Source organism: Electrophorus electricus, chromosome 6, assembly GCF_013358815.1.
Source record: "Electrophorus electricus isolate fEleEle1 chromosome 6, fEleEle1.pri, whole genome shotgun sequence".
Lineage (NCBI taxonomy): Eukaryota > Metazoa > Chordata > Actinopteri > Gymnotiformes > Gymnotidae > Electrophorus > Electrophorus electricus.
The window spans coordinates 26610886-26625244 of NC_049540.1; the positions used below are offsets into that span (position 1 = coordinate 26610886).

At 42.4% G+C, this 14359-nt stretch overlaps 1 protein-coding gene across 18 annotated transcripts in view; it reads left to right on the plus strand.

The window, feature by feature from the left end:
• Positions 1–216: 216 nt before the first annotated feature.
• Positions 217–14359, plus strand: part of cast (calpastatin) — a 33607-nt gene continuing 19464 nt past the window's right edge. For 5 of the 18 annotated variants that reach the window (XM_027004119.2, XM_027004124.2, XM_027004122.2 and 2 more), the window contains exon 1: positions 5670–5860. In XM_027004119.2, the coding sequence (XP_026859920.2) occupies positions 5786–5860 (75 nt within the window). In that variant the 5' untranslated portion in view covers positions 5670–5785. Of the gene's footprint in view, positions 328–363; positions 998–1454; positions 1506–1628; positions 1668–5669; positions 5861–10948; positions 11017–11045; positions 11203–14359 lie in introns of those variants that run through there. The other 13 variants (XM_027004121.2, XM_027004134.2, XM_027004132.2 and 10 more) reach the window with 11 other exon arrangements.

Below are 14359 nucleotides of genomic sequence, written 5' to 3' on the forward strand. Positions count from 1 at the left end.
TGTATCCGGTCCTATTATTCCAACATAGTGCAATTGCATAAAGTACAGGCTATGCAGTGATGCATGACATTCAGACAAAATCTAAAATAACTGTGTAGAGTGCAAGTCTTTGTAAGTATCTAAATAGTTCTCCCATTGTGCTCAAACATTATTAGCAGGTTTGCTCGCAGCGCCCAGCAATAACTTGCTTCGGTGCGTGCACACTCAGAGCAGGAGGAGCAAAGCACAGAGCGCCACTCAGCCCCCTGTAGGATTCGGGCAAAGGACTACTGCGCAAATATGCCGAACAAAAAGGGAAGCCATGGACGTCGGAAAAAGTCCAGACTGGTAGGATTTTACCTGTTGCCTGCGTCATATCCTTTAAGATACTCTGGACTCGGTATTTTTTAAAACGTTATAATTCATCTTCAGCCGTCGTCACACGCAGAACAAGACTGCATTAACTCAGTAGGAGAACGCTGCTAAAAGTAAATCATTCTATGTTCAAACCAGCCCAGTTTACAGAAAGGAGCTTGGTCTCGCATTTGAACTGCATACCCTTTGCAAAGCGGTCAGTCAGCGTTCCAAAATGAGATGAGTGCGATAGGAACTCGACTCACAGTCTAGAGATCTGTCGCAATCGACATAGTAACAGTGCGCTGCTGCCCTTATAAAAAGCTGCCGAAATCTGGCTACTGTCTCTCATTTCTGATGCCGCCCTCACAAATTTGTCGGGAGAGACATCTTAATAGTAGCAAAAAGTAAATCATTATTAGGCTTATATTGGAAACCGCAAAACAGGCTTCTACCACATCGACAATATAATTTGCGGAGCCTAATTTAACAGGCAGGCAAAGTTTGCTCGACATACTCGCTTTGTCGGGAGAGGAACTTGAGGAATCGGAAAAGCCACGCAACGATCGGAGGTCTTCTGCCCTAAACTAGTTACTGGACACTTTCCATCTCTTTTTCCGTCTCTGCCTGGGCCATGGCGTACGCTGCGTACTGGACGAGGCTCGTAAGTCCTGGCGTAAATCTCGCATCCCTTGCACAGTGATCCCGCCGGGGAAAGGAAACTGTTGGGCGTGTGTCTATATATATGTTACAGAGCAGCTAACTGTCAGATTAACAAATTAGATTAAATGTGAATGATTTACCGTAAATCGGGGTGTACTCTGAGCCTGAAGGCCACATGATTAATTGTTATATTAATAGGATTAAGTTGGGCGTTGGCTGAATTCGTGTTTGGTGAGGTAAAGCATGCTTTAAAACGGCTTTATTTGATCAGATGAATTAAATGTATATAAATGTTTCCAGATGTAGAATGATGGTTGCCTTTGTTAAGGCGAAGTCATTAATTACTTAAATTAATGTTTTTGTGAAGTTACAGGTTATGTTCAAGGAAGTTAAGATCACTGGGCAATTCTTATTAGCTACATCGAAAGTTCACCGTGAGCTTGTTGTTGACTGATGTTTGCAAAGGCGTGCAAATGTCAAATTTAGCGACGTCATCCTTTTACAAAAATGTAAGCTGCTTGTTGTGTTATTTGACATGTTCCCACGATTTTGATTTATTACACTATAACACCATTTTATAACCCCCCCCAACCCCCAACCTCCAACCCCAACCCCAACCCCAACCCCTCCAGCAAGCAGACGATTCTGCGAAAGCAGTGTCGCCGTTTCAGGTAGGAGCACATCAGCATGGGTTGGGTCAAGTCCAGACTTTAGCCCTAGTTTACTATCGTAACCCATCTGTTCATGGAGGGCTTAACAATTGCCTAACAAACTGCACAGGGAGTTTTAGAAGAAAAAACAGATTCATTAGAGGGGCACCCAAGGACTGTTTGAGAACCACCGTTTTAATGAAGGTAGCTGTCAGACCAATTACACAACTGAGTTACATTTTGTCTCCATCTGGTGCACTGCATTTATTTATGCCGTGCAGTGAGTTCTATTGTACGTTATCAGACTACCTACAATATAATTTTTGACAGCAAGATGAAGCAGTCAAGCAGACAATAAGAAGAACGATTACTTATACACAGGTGGCACTTTTTCTTTTTGTTGCTACCATGGTATTAAGTTTGATCATTTTGACAGGCTTAACACCCATAGGTAGACCACAGCTGAGGATTAGTGATTAACATGGCCCAACCCTGATATGAATCAGTCCTGTGAGAGCACGTACTATGCTAAGCCAGTGCAACACAAGAGACCCTTTAAGTCATGTTTCCTTTGTTATTACTTTGACTGACTCAATTACAACACGTTGCAGATTTGTAGTCAGATATTTTTGCAAAATTATGCGCCTGGGTATTGGATATACATCTGTGTGTGAGTGACAGTCTGTCACTCACACTATGCATTAGTGTGACTGGAGGTAAGAATCTGCTGCAGTGGCCTTTGGCAGTATTGAAGGATGTGCTCAGGAACTATGCGTGGTTATAAATAGCCCAGATGTCTGCAGCACCAGTGGCTCCTATTTCAGTGGCTAGCAGAGGGCAAAAGAAAGACCAAGACCCACCCATTTAATTTTTCTGAAGCACTTTTGAAAGAACACTGCACTTTCGATGCAACCTATAAAAAAGGAAGTATGTTTAAATTAGCTTGTTTAACAGGTTGGTTGAAGTCCAAGATGAACCCTCAGACATGTCTAGAAGCTTTCTTCAGTCAGCAGATTTATGTTTGATGTCTAATTATTAGCAGCAGCCCTGTGGGTGTGTGTCTCTTTAAATTAATATAGTGTGTGCATCAGTATGTGTTTCCCTGACATGTAGATAAAAGTACCGTGGTTTACCAGTAAAGTCACATGTTGAGCATACCTCAAGATTTCAGGTCTTTGGGATTGGTTTTAGGCAGATTGACATGTTGGTGTTGGACTGAAATGTGAACTCCCTCACACTGCATGACACAGGCAAAATAACTCTCTTATATATTCCAACTTTGATTCACTTTGGATCATACTAAAACACAATGTTGACCCTTGCTGAGATATAGTTAAAGGTTGGTCAGCATTTTGTTTTTGTTTTGATGAAAACACAGTATATTTGACTGTGAGTGATTTCATCCATTAAAATCATCTGGAATGTCTAACGGTCATGATGCCCACAGTGCACAATTATAAAATTGCGATTTGTTTATTCCACACGCATGTTGTGGCTAAGGTGAGTAGGCTCAGTATGGCTCAATACATGACCAGGCCTACGATCCAATAGAACAAGTCACCATCAAGTTTGGGATTTAGCAAGGAGATGCTCTGCCCCTGCTGCTGTTCTGCATAGGCCTGAAACCCCTCAGTGAGATAGAATAGATAGAAGGAATAGAAAAGTAGCCAGAACTGAAGGGATCGTACTACCAGAAGGTACCAGAGCAGATATTGATGACAGCTACAAGTTCCTTGGAATCCCACAGGCTAATGGGAGTCAAGAAGAGGCCACAAGGAAAGCAGCTGCAGCCAAATATAAGGAGTGAGGACAGTCCTGAGAAGTCAGCAGAATGGGAAGAACAAGATCTGGGCTATCAACACCCAAATGGTGCTGGTATAATAACATAGCCAAAGTAGGAGACAGAAGCCACTGACATCAAGACAAGGAAGCTCCTCACAACACACGAAAGGTTTCATCCCAAATCCAGCACTCTGTGACTAAGTGGCCTGAGGACTAGTAAGCATCCAGGATGGAACAACCAAGACCCAGGAATACACCAGAAAGATGGCCCCAAGTGATGACATGCTTTGTGAGTACCGCAGACAGCAGGAACCCAAGGAGGATGGGAATGAAGAGGAGCAGGAACCATCATAGGTGGATAAACCTCTGCATGGTATGTTCCACCGGCAAATAGTGGAAGTGGCTGATATGGAAACATTTCACCAATCCTACTAATGGCTGGAAAAGGCTGGACTGAAAGACAGCACAGGAACAATCTCTGAATACAAGATCAGTAGAGGCTGGGATCTACCACACCAGGCAGGACCCAAGATGCAAGCTGTTCAGAGATGCCCCTGAGACAATCCGGCACATAACAGCGGGATGCAAGATGCTAGCAGATAGAGCAAACATGGAACGCCTCAACTAAGTGACAGGCATAGTATACAAGTTTCAAGTTTGGTTTATTTGTCACATACATAGTCATACACAGTATAACTCGCAGTGAAATGGTTGAGAGTGCTCTGTCCAAACTGAGGAAAAAGAAAACAGGGGTGCATAGAGAAATATAGATATTCTATATATGTGAAATATATATATGCATAGAGAAATATATATATTCTATATATGTACAAAATATAGAAACATCTGTGCTGAGTACAGGCTGGAGGTTCCAAGGTCAAACTGGGATAGACCGCAGAAGGTGGTGGAGAATGACCATGCTAAAATCTAGTGGGATATTCAGATACAGACAGAGAAAATGGTAATGGATAACCAACCAGACATAGTATTGATGGATAAACAGCAGAAGAGGGCCGTAGTGATAGATGTAGCAATCCCAAGCGATAGAAACATCAGGAACAAGGAACACGAAAAACCCGAGAAATACGAAGAGCTGGAGAAGATGTGGAAGGTGAAGGAAACAGTGGTTCTAGTAGCAATCGGAGCAGTAGGGGCTGTGACCCCCAAACTGGGAGATTGGCTCCAGCAGATCCCAGAAGCAACATTCGAGATCTCTGTCCAGAAGAGTGCAAAAAACAAGCTCCCACTGTTATAGGATTTAGATTACAAGCGCACCTACAGTCTTTACAAATGTGTTCTGTGAAACAAATGCTCAGGTAATAGGTTCTATCACATTGTATTCGGATTACTCACTCCAAACAACTTAATGGACCACCACCTAGGACAAGTCAGCAGGAAATCATGAGGCAATTCAGTTACAATCAGTTACTTTTCTCTAGAAATGTTAGACTTTGTTCCCACAACGTTATGTTGCTGTGCACCCTTTCTTTGGAGTTTGTGGGGGTTTTTTTTATAGATATAGTTTTCCCCTTTCAGACCACTTATGTTGTAGCCTTAACTGAGCAATATATTCACACTTCATTGCACTGTTACTTAAATTCACACCTACACTGGATGAATCTTGTCAGGAGAAAGTGATTGAGGTTACTTATCCATGCCCACGTGCTCCCGCATGCCAGTATTCGTCTGAACATGCTTTGTTCTTGCTTCTTGTGTGTTTGCTGTGGAAGTAATGAAAGGAAACTTTTATGACATGCCTACTTTAGGTTGTTCATTCTGTCACTGCCACTTTGTGTATGTTTTTCATACTCTCTAAATGTATGGAGGCACAGTGATGTCAAGGACTTGTGTGGGTGTCCGTGATGACGCTCTTTACATAATGCCTTAGCACAGAGCCATTCCCAACACCGCTGCTGGAAAAGGCTCTGTTTCTGTGAACCTTACCTTAATTACTTCCAATAGTTAGGCTTTTACCATGCTTACTGATGTCTGCTTCTTTTTTGTTTTCCAGAGAAATTATGCTTTAAGACGTATTCCCATGAGATACGATTCAGTCTGGTTGACAAACTCTCAGTTTCACTCCTAAATTAGCCTCGATTTCCCTCCCTAATCACTGCCACTGTAGCTGGGTTATTTCTGAGCCCCACCCCACCCCTTCCACCTGACCCCGCCCCTTAACCTGACCCCGCCCCTTCCTTTTCCTCTCCTTCCCCCTCTGCTTGGAACATGCTGTAGCTGTGGGAGGAGGAACCCAGAGAGAGAGAGAGAGAGAGAGAGAGAGAGAGAGAGTGAGGGAAAGTTACTAAGTTAAACCTACATACACAATCACAGCTACAGACAGCACGCCGGCAGCAGACATGGGCCAGATCTTCAGCTGGTTTCGAGGGACACAAGACACCCCCAGTCTACAGGATGTTGCAGTGGAGCATCAGGTCTTTCTTACTGGATATAATTGCTCTCATAATCGTCAGTGTGTGTGTGTTTGTTTGTTTGTTCATTTGTGTCTTGGTACGTGGCTATATTTGTGTTTATTATTGGCATCTTGTTGCAAGAAAGAGGAGCAGGGCTAACCCATCTACGTTAGTGTTAGTCAGAGTTTTGTTGCGCACTTGCACAAGAACTAGGGCAAAAGGCCAGCTCAGTGAGCAAGAGGGCTGTGAGGAGCTGCAGTAATAGAATGTGAGGAACTTGCTGGGAAAATATGTGTCCAGAGTGCCTGGTCTACCTGAAGAAGAATTTTTACGTGGAACTGCAACTAACAGCAATTGACTTCAGTGCAATGTTTAAAATCCCTTGCTTTGTTGGAATGTTGACATGCTGTTATAAGTGTGGTTAATATGTTCATAAAAAAATGAACATATAAATAAGTAGCTGCATGTGCATATGCATCTGTCTGTCTGTCTGTGTCTGTGTGCTGTGTCTGCAAAGCAGTGGAGGTCACGATACAATGTTTCTTTGTTTTGCCGGGTGGGAACATTTAGTTTAGGTCAGTATAAAACAACTAGATGAGATCTTTTATCTATGTAAAAGCTTGTGTATCTTGATGTTGCATTTACTGGTTTTAGGATCCATATTCCTCTGTGTTGTATTGCTTTTCTGTGGCATCTTTCCCTCTTTGACTGCTCTGAAATGTTTATGTAGGGTCCATTTCCCTAGTCCCTCATCAGCATTAGGCTTCCTGTAGCAGTAATATGTTGCAAACAGAGATCATGGAAATGTTTTTTTTGGTCTGGATCTCTGGTGTGTATGCATACTTTGTGTGTGTGTGGAGATGTATCCGCGGTGTGCCTGAACTGGGCTGCTATCCCAAGGCCATATAGTGCAAATACCAAGAGTGCACCCTGCCGCCTCTGTTCAACCTTCCCTGTGGCTGTCAACAGGCTAAATGAGAGGGCTGTACCTGAGCCCGGCTGAATACTGTCAGTTCTAAGACTTGAACCGTATGTGCCTAGAGGCACATGGTGGAACTAGCAGAGTCAGAGTGCTTTGCTGCCAGGTCTGTTTGTTTGTTTTTTTTTTTTCTTTTTATTTATTTCCTGCTTATTGAGACATGACCAGTATAATGGCTATAGCAAATAATTCTGTATATCTTCTTTAAGAATGCCTTTCTTCCTTTTTTTGATCAGCTATATACATTCAGAGGAAACAATGCATTCTAAGAAAAAAGATTTTTTTAAAAGATGGTTTAGATAACTTAAAGTGATATAGCTGCATTCCTTGTAGACAAAATATAATACAGTCAGTTGTTTTCTTTTATATATAGTCCTGCTATCAAATCAGGTCTCAATTACCTGATATGTGATATATACCTTATCCATTTATGCAAATGCTTTTTAAACGGATTACGTCTATTCACAGGAAAGGAAATTTTTACATTATGTAGATTCATAATCCTAAGGGCTTTATAGTTCTAGATATAGATTTATAGAAAACGTTGTGTTTAGATGTATATGCTGATGGAAAAATTCTACTAATTCAATTTGAACATGCCCAAGAACCCTTTTCACTTTCTGTAATTTAAATTACTGTAAGTAATTTCTAATTTGAAGGTATCTGTAAAAGTCTTGGGCTATGTACCTGTCTGTCATCTGCCATGTGTTGAACTCTAAAGTGCACTTTACGTATAAAGTGCTGTCCTCTTGCTGAACTCTACTTCCACGTGCTCTGTGGTCTGTCGTGCACTATTGGTCAGCACTGGGGTTTCTGAAAGCATGGTAAAACAAAGATCATCTTTGAATAGTAGAGAGAGTATTACACTGAATACTCTGCCTCCTTTAGGGTGAACTTTGATTTGGAGAAACAGGGGCCCAGACCACTGACAGCTACCTAAGGGCAATTTCTGCGTTTGTCTGAACACCGCAGGCCCAGAGCAGTCATGTTTCAGCACAGTCTTTGTTACTGGTGACTCAGTCTGTGCATGTTCGTCTTCCCGAGGGCCCTGTTTCCCTTGAGCAGGTCTGTCAGATTTCTCAACTCACTGTCTCTTAGCTTTCTTTTGAATACTGCTCCAAACGCAAATATGCTCGAGGTCTCCGTTTAGCACTCGCTGTTTGTGCCAATGCATGCACAAGATTGGTTCTAGAGTTCCAGGTTCTCTTGGAAACCTGTTGCAAACAGTTGTGTTGGAGGTGTGTGCGGGTCTGTTTGCTATACGTGCATGTCCTGTGACGTTCACACGGGATGCCCTCACATGGTGAGTGGCGTCAGGAGTTATTTATATTGCCCCAGTGCCACAGCAGGGCTGGTGTCATCTAAAAGCATCTGTCTGCATTTAGAATCACTGACACAGTGTTTGATATTGCAGAATAATAAAACATGAAAATATTTGGTCATGATAGATGACTCACTCACCAAAACCATTGACTGTTAAAAATAAGTGCTAGATCACATGTACCTACCGCTAAATATAACAGATAAAACAATATAACCGAATATAACAGACAAAACAATTATATTTAATTGCAAAGTTACAAGTCTTACTTTATCAGAAAACACACAGGCAGGCTCTAGAGAAGGAATACCAAAGGGAAAGCAATGGAGAGAGTGAGAGGCTATCAAGAAATTGCCAACAGATCTCAGACCATTATTTTTGCATAAGTACAAGATAAACTGTCTGTGAAACCATATCACCTTATTATACACTTCTCACCATCTTCATTAAAAACATTTTTACACATATAAAATGCACCTTTACAAGTAGGAAAAAGTGTCTGCAAAGTACTGGGGCAAGTATATACCATTGTACAGATTTTTTTGTATGTGTGCAGAGTGTGTGATCTGTATGTGTATATGCTCTCGGGGGGGGGGGGGTGTTTGCATGTGTGTGTCCCTTGTTCACCGTCCACAACCTCTGTTCAAAGGTGCTGTCATAATAGCAGAGCGTTTGTGTATTTATAGGGTGTTGTCTGCCTTGCCGACGACGTTTTCCATTCGTTATGTATCTACTGCATAATCCATACAATCACAGCTGTAGAGATTTCTATTAGAGTTATATGTACTTGTGAAGCAAAATTCTTTTTGGTCCATAGTCATAAAAAGTTTAGGTTTTTTTTTTGTTTGTTTGTTTGTTTTGTTATTGCTAATTTAACAAGAAATAACAAGCCTCATACCTAGATCTGTTTGCATGTTGATTGCATAGGACCTCCAGACAAAGGTTGAGTAGACACAGTCAGCTTCAAGAACAAAGCATTCTCTCACCAGCCCAGATTCATGCTGAGGTCATCACCTTTTTGATTGGTTTAAATTCCTATGTGTGGGTGGGATACAAGTTTGGCCTCAGACTCACTTTTCGTCAGTTGGAAGTTGCCAGGCAACTTTCCTGTTTTTCTGCAGCCTTACTGAAGCAGGCATTGCACACCCCTTCACACCACTCCCTAACCCTCACCTCTTGAGCCACTGTCCTTCGAGAAATCTGAGGAATGTGTGGGGCTACTCTAACAGAGCAATTTCAGCTTACTTTTATCGCAGAAGGGCCAATGGAAGTGTATGTAGTATATGTAGGTTATGTCTGGAAGAAGCTTCCCTCCCCCCACGCATCCCAGCTCATTCACAATAACAGGCAGAGGTATACTGCTATATTATGCTATACGTCCTGGTCAGGGAGAGCTGAATGCATTAGCTGGCTTGTGTCTTACGTTTTTTTGGGCTGCTGTTTTACCACAGTGACATGAAGGTGTGTACAGCACTGTAATGGGAACTGATTTTCCCAGCAGTGACTCCGTGTCACTGATGGTTTTGCAGTTGTTTGGATTCACTTATTCTGTTTCTTTTGCGTCAATACTTAAATGTTCGCTGTGCGACTGTGTGCCTGCGTGCAGGTGTGGGTGAGAGTCGGTACGGCAGACTGTGTAACGGTTTGCTTTTCTTTCTTTCTCAGTTCTATAGCAGTAGGCAGCCACTATGAAGTCTAATGCCAATTAAAAGACCACCTTTTCTCATTTTTTAGAGCAGTAGTGACACTGGAATTTGGTTAACTACCACTGAGAAGCATTATACATGTTTATACATGTATTAAATTACTTTTGTTTGCATGTAGAGGAATCAGTATCCAAGCGGTGTCATTTGGCTTCATAACAGTGATTCATGCTCCGCATACATTTTCCCAGACATCAACCTACAGCTGAAATTTAGACAGGCGGGGACAGTGTTGATTTCGTGATTAGTCAGCACTTACTTTAGCTCATCTCTCTCTTCAATCTATTCCCAAAGAAATTTCACGGCTGACAATAATTTTTACCTAATCATTTTTACGTCAGTGCTGACGTATGCTGATTCAGTCCTGATAACCTCTAAATGGCTGTGGGCGTGCTCTATGGGCTTTGATTGTGAAACAAGCTTGTGCGTGTTGTTCAGCCATACGGTAGATGGCACTGTACTCAAAGCTAAGGAATTGCATTAACCGCTCTGAGTCGGCTCCCATGTCATAAGGACATCCTGCCTGAGAAATCAGGCCAACCTAATCCTTTGTTTCAGAAGAAAGGAAGTGCTCTTTAGCAGCGTGGTCCACGCGACACACGAGTTCACTGTGTGCCAGCACACTAACACTGGTGTCCAGAGGCACAGAAGTTTACTTTTATTCACTTTCACTCCTTCACTCTGCTGCCTCTTTTGGTTTTTAAGTCCAGCCATGACTCCTGTGCTTTACTTGTGCATTTCTCTGAGTTATCTTGCCTTCTGTCCAGTTCTTAGTTTCTTTTATCTCTTTTCACTCTCTGTGACTTGTATTTCTGGGTGGGTCATGTGTTGTGCCTTGCTGTGTTTTTGGTGAACTGTGCAGCTCAGATTCCTGAGCAGTGAGTTGAGCAGACACACCCTCCCAGGCAGACTCTGGCGTGCAGCAGTGAGACGGCTGTACTCCTGCAACTAACTCTTATGCTCTTTCCCCTTGCCAGAGTGAGGCTTTACATTTTCACCCCTCACTGGGAGGGACCAGCTTAACATGTACGTAAGCACCGCTTAACCCATAACAAGCCTCCCATTTGGTCGTCGTATGTTTATTTTTCCCACCAGCCAGTAAGAGAGGCAGGGTGGCGCTAGCATTCTTGTAGCTGAGGGAGCAGTTTTGTCTGGTCCTGTTCATGGACTCGAGGTAGGAGGAGTTTAGGACTTCATCTTTTTGATGTTCTTGTGTGCGCAACTGTGTTAGCATTTGCATGTGTGACGGATATACTTTTTGTCTCGTAGTTGTCAGACTAAGGAGATTTCTTGATTCGTTTGTTGTGGAGTCTAGTATATAAGGGCTTAACACAGAAGGACTATCTAGCAGACCCAGATGGTATGTACTGACAGCATAGCATGTTCTGTTTGTGGTTTCCTGCTTCTATGTTTGATTTCAGTGTGGCTGAACAGTTGGCAGCTCTGTGGTTCGTAGAAAATATGGTGATGAAACCTTTGCAACTTTTTCTACAAGTTGTCAGTATTCATTTTTATTGCAATATGAAGCACTGAAAGACTTGCTAAACGGTTTCATCTAAGGACATTGCAAGATATTGACTTGTGTGCAGTTTCCAAAAGTGAATCTATCGGGTGTGTCTCTGTCTGTTACGGGGCGGTCACTGAACCAACTTGTAATGGTAACACTATTTCCCTACAGATAGGCCCATTTTAGTAATATGATTTGGAAAATTAACCTATTATACATTAAAGACTTTTTTGAGCAGGCCTTGAGTTTTCTTTACTGGTGCTTGAAAAGGGCCCTGCAACCTCTTTTTTAAAAACATGTGGCACTTTTGAAAAGTAATATTTGTATGTGGTAAATATTTCCTATAACTGTAGTCAGTCTTTAATAATTTTATAATGATTTTGCTCTGAACCAGAATGGACTGAGAGTCTTCACATTGGAGCCCTGGAAACACTCAGTTGTTAACTCAGTTATGCCATGATGGAAAATATGAAATAAGCTACGATTTGCCCCCAGGCATGAGTAAAGACAAATTTTTGAACGTAAGTCATGCTTAGCTGAGATCTAAACGAGAATGTAGCAAACCTGATCCAGCAGGTAAAGGGTATTTGGGGACCATCCGAAGACTCGAGCAAGATGTGTTAGATTAACGTTGGTACACAAGCAGAGAATTCAGGAACCTGCATGATAAAGCCAACTGTATATAACAGGTAAACGGCACCATTAAGTAGGTGAATGTATTTAATTTAACATGCACTTAGCTTAGTGGCACTTAAAATGCCCACAAATACTCAATAAAGCATGGCATCTGACCTGTGAAATGCAATGACTATAATAAATGAACAGCTTGCTTGTTGCCTGGCCTAGGCGCTACAGCTAAACTGGAAGACTTGCACAGGTGGTTACTTGCAAGTAGCCAAGCCTCAGGCTATGGCACAAAGCTGGATTCGCCATGTAGATTTACTTTCAAGTAGTACTGAGAAAAACTGAACACAGTTATTGTGAATTCAAATCAAGACTGCTTTGCCACAACATGCAACAAGATTTATAAAATACACATGAAAATCACATCGCTTTATTGGCTGCTATTCTTCCCACAGGTCAAATAACCCTAGATGTTAACAGTAATTTGTGGACACATTTAAAGGTATATGGTATTATCATGTCTGTTGTAATACCATGAATCGAACACTTCTCTCAAAGCAGTACTGGTCAGAACTACAACTACAGGACTGATTCCAGTCTGGAACTATACCTCTATATACTTTCCTTAGCAATAATGTTGTCTTTATGTTTTCAGATAGTATTGGTCATCCGTGCACTTGAAGAAAAGGCGCAGAAAAAGGACAGAGAAATTAGGAGCAGAGAGTAGAGAGTCTCTCCCTAACTCGCTGTGACACAGTGGGAAATGACTGATAAAAGTACTTATTAAAACTGCAATACACAGCAGACTACTGTATGTAAACCAGAAAACCTGAATATGTGTGCTGTGGAATTTAGGATGAGCTATGATTTATGGCTTTGTGCTTTATACTTTTACATTGGCTGTAGTGTGTGCATGTTTCTGTAGTGTATGTAAGTTATGTCCACCTTGGGTGTGTCTGAGTCTTACCTGTGACTTCACCAGGCATGTCCCATTTGTAGTGAAGACTATGGCTGTAGCTCAAATGCTCAAACCAGTTTGAGAGAGGAATCCAGAGACAGTCCATTATATTTGCACTTACCCAGTGCCTGACATGCCTGAACTGAGCAACCAGGATCACAGTACCTGGTACAGCTATGCTGGGGGCTGGAACAGGGCAAAAAAACTCTGGATTACGATTCTTTGATCTAGGTGCCCTGAGCCCAGTCATCACAAGTCCCACTGCTGTGTACTGGCGATAATGTTCCTATGAAAATAGAGTATGGATAGCCAAAATAGAATCTGGATGGCTGCACACCCCACATGTGAGAGAGGAGGCAGTAATCCCACCTCATTGTGCCCCACAATAACTTGTTTCATAAGAAGCTAAAGTTGGGACTGCCTGCAAAGCATATTCGTCTCCTTCCCTGAGTGTATTTGTGCTGCATTTCCTCCGTCTGATCAAAACGTAGCACAGGACGGGGAGAGGGGTTGCCTCTTTTTTACCATGTGATCTGCGTGTCTGATGCAGTCAGCTGTGCCTGCCCCGATTGGCTGGCTGCAGTCAGGAACTGGAGCTGCTGTGAGTGTGTGGGCAGCTGTGTGCTGGAAGCCCCGTCTGTTTTCAATGATATCACGCTGCGTACTCAGAGCATGAGGAGGAGGAGGGGGTTCTGCTCACGGAGGCATCTGGGCTGAATGTGTGAGAGCAGATTTAGCTGTTTGTGTCAGGATGGGGGAAGGATGGGGTAAGGGGGGGTCAGACTCGGCCTGTGGCGTAGAAAACGGCCACGGGGTTGAAAGGCACAAATACATTTATGTATTGAACGCCATTGCAACAGAGTAGGGGGGCGGGGTATAGCTGTGAGCTCACAAGACTGAGGGCAAACCGGGCCATAAATATGAATGAATGAATGCAAATTAAGTGCACACAGAATTTCATATTAAACCACCAAAGTAGATCCTTCTCCAAATATATGGCATTATCTGTTCTTCAGTCTGAGACCCCAGACCTCTGCTAGTTTATAATTTCCTGAATGATTCTTTTGACTAAATATTCTCGTGTCTTATTTTCTTGGCTCCTTATGGATGCTAATGCAGTGAAGATGATAAAGAAATAATTTATAATCTACAATTAAGTTCCTCTCAGACTGTACTTGCTCTCAGTTCTTTACCAAGGCTACATTGGGTGTAATGAATGCTGGCTTGTACAGTTGATCCAAAGTAATAAATCTGGCCTACAAAACCTGTTTTTAGTTTGTACTTGAACTTCGTATTATAATGCTGTATAGCCGTAACCACCTTGCACAACCTTCTTGTGGGTGTACACCTTTGTTTGCATTGTAGCGGTGTTATGGGGTGGTTGGCGTATCAACTGGTCATTTTAACATTTCCAAATCCACCCAATAG